Source organism: Alnus glutinosa, chromosome 5, assembly GCF_958979055.1.
Source record: "Alnus glutinosa chromosome 5, dhAlnGlut1.1, whole genome shotgun sequence".
In the NCBI taxonomy this organism is placed as follows: Eukaryota; Viridiplantae; Streptophyta; class Magnoliopsida; order Fagales; family Betulaceae; genus Alnus; species Alnus glutinosa.
The window spans coordinates 20,283,184-20,287,771 of record NC_084890.1 but is presented as its reverse complement, the minus strand read 5'-3'; the positions used below and the strand labels follow the sequence as shown (position 1 = coordinate 20,287,771).

General features: G+C 36.1%; 1 protein-coding gene across 1 annotated transcript; it reads right to left on the bottom strand.

Moving 5' to 3' along the window:
* Positions 1 to 632: 632 nt before the first annotated feature.
* On the bottom strand, positions 633 to 3,060 carry LOC133869616 (patellin-4). Its single transcript, XM_062306658.1, has 5 exons — positions 2,972 to 3,060; positions 1,862 to 2,871; positions 1,618 to 1,742; positions 1,382 to 1,526; positions 633 to 1,123 (listed from the first exon to the last, which is right to left on the bottom strand). The coding sequence occupies exons 2-5, from the start codon at positions 2,846 to 2,848 to the stop codon at positions 863 to 865; spliced, it is 1,518 nt and encodes a 505-aa protein (XP_062162642.1). The 5' UTR covers positions 2,849 to 2,871; positions 2,972 to 3,060; the 3' UTR covers positions 633 to 862.
* Between the last annotated feature and the right edge of the window lie 1,528 nt (positions 3,061 to 4,588).

Below are 4,588 nucleotides of genomic sequence, written 5' to 3'. Positions count from 1 at the left end.
AATGCTACAAGTACCAATGAATAAACTCCACATCATTTGGTACCCATCTTTTGGTAAAAGAATTTGGTACTCCTATCATTTCTCATTAGAAAAAGAATCCAATTGGTTTGAGAAGTTTGTAAGAAGGCCCTATGAATTGGTTTGAGAAGTTTGTAAGAAGGCCCTATGAATAAGAGCTCCCCTTTTAGCAACTTGCTCAGGCGGATGGAACCATGCTAAGGTAACAGGGAATCCCGATCCAATTTTGAAACTCTACACCACCGACCTATCTTCGAATGATTCTATTAGTTAAGTATCCATAAAAAAATGAGGTGACTTTTAAAATTACTATTTGATCAAAATCATCATTTGATCAATCACAGCTCAATGGTGATTTTAAAAGCCACCTCTCATTTTTTTTATGAACACTTGATAAACACTTAATATACTAATAGAATTACTCCCTATCTTCACATGGCCGGACATAATTTTTCTCCATTTCATTTGCATATATATATATATATATATATATATATATATATATATATATATATATATATATATATATATATATATATATCCGACCCAACCTCAGAAAGAGCATGAAAAAATAAGAGAGACAATTGAAAAAAAGAAAAGAAAAGGCCCCACGGTAAAATATCAACCCAGTAAATAAAAATAAAAAATAAAATCTTACAATGAAACCCCCCACGGCAAAAAGAATTAAAACCGAACAAATAAAATTACAGGATCAACATTAATTCTGCAAAAGAATGTAACCAATTAACAAATCCAATAATGAATGACTATATATATATCTCCTCCCATTTACGTAAAAATATGGTAATTAAGTAAATGGACATGAATTCCAAGACAATATAATCTAGCAGCTCTTATTAGCATTAGCCTTGTACCGATGCAGAACCCTCTTCTTCTTGCTGGACATGTTCTCGATCGTGAGGACAAGTTTTCCAGGCTCATTGGTTCTGAAAGTGTTGCGAATAGGTCCTTCCTGAGATCCCATCTTTTTTCCCTTCTGCACAATGATGGTATAGGACCCCTCATCAATTGGAACAAATTCCTCCCTGTACTTCACTTCCCAACCCAGAACAGTCAAGTCCCACACCAATGTGCTTCCAACCTCCTACAATAACACACATGCACCATTTGCATCAGTCATATTAGGGGTATCAAATCTTTTATTAAGACAAAATGATGTGAAGCTTATTCATTAGAGATGCAGTGGAGTGATTGATTAAGAAAATATTCGAATTCTTCTTTGCCTTAATATCATATTAAATCATCGATATCCTAACAGCTGTGTCATTTAATCAATATTAATTAACAAATCGTAACTAACATGTAAATGAATCAACAATAAGATTAAAGAACTATTTGGTACCTCCAATGCCGGTATCTCAATGATTTCGGTTGATCCAGCCTTGAGTATGAGCTCTGAAACTTTGCCATCTTTGCCAGAGAACTCAAAATCGTTCTCCCTCTTGAAGCCACCGTAGTTAACGGGGATCTCCTCCACAGGGATGTACCTGTGCAATGAAGAATCGAGTTAATTTTGTCAGCCACTGACTGAGGCTTTCAACAATCACTTGTGGGAGATAATTAAACAAGATCGCTTACTTGAGCAGGGTCTCTGTGACCCTGGCTGGACGAGCAACGACGAATTTGCTCTTGGTTCTCTGGGTTAAGAAAGGAGATATAAGGGCGTTGAGAGCATAGTACCAGAAAGGAACGTTTATGAAGATCTGCATCCAAAATTATCAAGAACCCATCAATTAATTACTTCATCTTGTAAATCAAATCGAAACCGAGAAAATGGCATTCCTAAACATGGTTATTGCTATAAAGAATTAAGGAGGCTTACATTTTTCGCAACAAGTTCTGGGTAATTGTCCTGAAAAATCCCAATAGCTTGCTTTGTGGCAATCCGAAGCTCCTTCTTGGCGGGTCCGGGGGACTTCTTCAGATCATTGATTTGGATCAAGGAGGAGGCACCGCCGGGCTTCAGATCAAGCTTCTGGATACCCTTCTCCATGAACTGGCACCTCCATCTCAGGAACTGCCGACGCTTCTCATCGGTTCCAAACGTCTTCTGATAAAGCTCCACGCTGTCAAACACCCCAAAAATGTTGTAGCAAACCGGGTGACCTTCGCGATCAACGCCACTCATGTAGGCGGCCGAGCTTAGATCTGCGCATAGCTCATCGTCCAAGATCGAATCGATCTCGGCCTCCTTCCTCCATTGAAGTGTCTTCTTGAGCATCTCAAAGGCATCATTTACCCTGAACTCCCTAGCCCTCAAGAACTTCAGGAGGATTACATCAGTACCCTCGGCGCCTTTACTAGGCAAAAGGGGTACTCCCCAAAGGGAGATATCCGTGTCGACGCCTTTCTTCTCTTCCTCGCATTCTAGTGCCTCTTTTTCCTTTTTATCACCTTCTTCATCTTTCACTTCCTCCTTATTTTCAGCCGCTTCTTCCACAGGTTTCTCGCTTTCCTCGCCTTCTTTCGCATCTTTCTCTTCTGCCACCGGTTTTTCCTCGGTCTTTTTTGGGTGCTCTTTCTTGTAGAGATTGTTTCCGAGGATGGCTTCTTCGAGTTTCGCTTTCAGCTCATTCAACGCCTTTCTCTCAAACTCCTTCAGATCAGTGAGGAAGTTACTCTCTTCCTTATAAGAAGAGCTCTTCGCAACTGTTTTGGGCTTGCATTCATCCGCATCTCTCACTTCATCATCATCTCCTTGGAAAGCTTTTTCCGTCTCATCGGTGAACTTCTTGGTCTCTTCTCCAGGAGCAGCAGCAACAACAACCTCAGCCATTTGGGTTTCTTCGGCCTTAAACTCAACAGTCATGGTTGCTAATTAACAATACCGGACTGGAAACAAAAGCAAATTAACAACAAAGAAAAATGTAAGACAAACCCAAAAGTACTGCGAAAAAGAAAGAATATATTGAGGAAATTAAAGGAAACCGACCTAAAACCCTCCTGAACTGAAGCTGTTTTTGCTCCTGAATTTGCTCTCACTTTCTATCCGTTGGGTGTTTTGCCTTGTTTGGTGAGAGAGAGGGGAGGGCATCGTAACGTTTATATATTTTCAAAAGTTTCAGAGAGAGGACCCCACTAACGGTCACTTACCTGGAGCCACCGCATAAGACTTGGGAGCCGTTGGGGGATTCTTTTTCCCAAGGGTTTTGCTAGGCTGGAGGCCAGCAAATTATGGCTTGGGACTTGGGAGAATCATTTTGGGCCCACGCGCGGCTACATTCTGTCCAAATTGGCCTCGAACAACTCTCTCTGAATTACCTTTTCTTTTTTTTTTGAAAAAATAAAATAAAATCTCTAAATTTAATTAGCTGAGAATAAATATTTAACTAAAATTTAGTGAAAAAAACACTTTTTTTTTTCTTTTTTTTTTATATTTTTTTATTTTAATAATTTTGCTTCTCAACACAAATTATGTTTATTTGTTTGTTATGTTGCGAATAAAAGTACATGGGGCTCAATAAGATTTGAAACACAAGGTCAAAAAAGTTAAATTGGGGACTTTCTTTTTAAAATTTAAAAATATTTATATTATACATTTTTTATATCAAATATGGGAAATTTAATTTAAAAATCATTATTCTAGTTTTTGAGATGTAAAATTACTAATCAATTTTTTATGTTCAAATTTTGTTAATAAATTATTCTTAATAGATAATATAACTAATATATTTTATCTTTCTTGTAAGATAAGAAATTTTAAATAAGATTTAATTAGTTTTACACTAAAATCAATGATACACGATCGATATTCATAACATCAACTTACTAAAATCGATCAACAACGTTTAATAGTAAGTATAACATATAAATAAAATAAGAGAAAAAAGAAATATAAAAAGAAAGTGACTTATACTTTATTTTGAAAAATTTTAAGATTTTAATTAACCTTCAACATTTTTTTTTTGACAAATTTAATTTTAAAAAACTTTTTTAAATGGACTTTTTACAAATTAGGGGCTTTAGCGGGGGCTTAATTGGCCATTTTCACCATTGATCGAAATTTCACCTTTTTCTTTCTAGTTCACGATCATGTATTTATTTATATTTATTTGTTTAATTTTTATTTTTTTATTTTTAAGTGAAAATATTTGTTAGTGGGAAAGCATCTTGTCATCATCTTTGCGCTTTGTAGTTTGACAGTTTGATTGGGTCCCACTAATTCGTTCACCCATTGGCGGCACAATTATCTGTTTACACGTCTGCTGCCATTCGATACCTGCCACTTGCCACTGCATGATTGGCAGCTGTTTCTGAGCACCTTCTTTGACTTGGTCCTATATATAAAACCCACGTAACTAGCTGGCTAAGTCACAGCTGCATGTGAAAGATTTGTCTAAAGGTTGGAATATGGAGAACCTTCTTCTTCTTTTTTTTCTTTTTTTTCTTCTTTTTTTTCTATTTTTTGGGCATTCTGGCATTCATATCATGTACATTTTTGTTGAATTTGTACACTCTATTCACCTTTAATTAAAAAATAAAAAAGGTAAATAAATGAAGTATGTCAACTCAACAAAGATGTATATGAAATAGACGCAATAATATCAAA

What these genes read in the sequence shown, in the direction of transcription:
- LOC133869616 (XM_062306658.1), bottom strand. Translation starts at nt 2,848, where the DNA reads ATGACTGTTGAGTTTAAGGCCGAAGAAACCCAAATGGCTGAGGTTGTT. An exon ending in CAGAACTTGTTGCGAAAAAT is followed by an intron (nt 1,743 to 1,861) that starts GTAAGCCTCCTT and finishes TTTTGGATGCAG; the next exon opens with ATCTTCATAAACGTTCCTTT. An exon ending in GTCACAGAGACCCTGCTCAA is followed by an intron (nt 1,527 to 1,617) that starts GTAAGCGATCTT and finishes TTCATTGCACAG; the next exon opens with GTACATCCCTGTGGAGGAGA.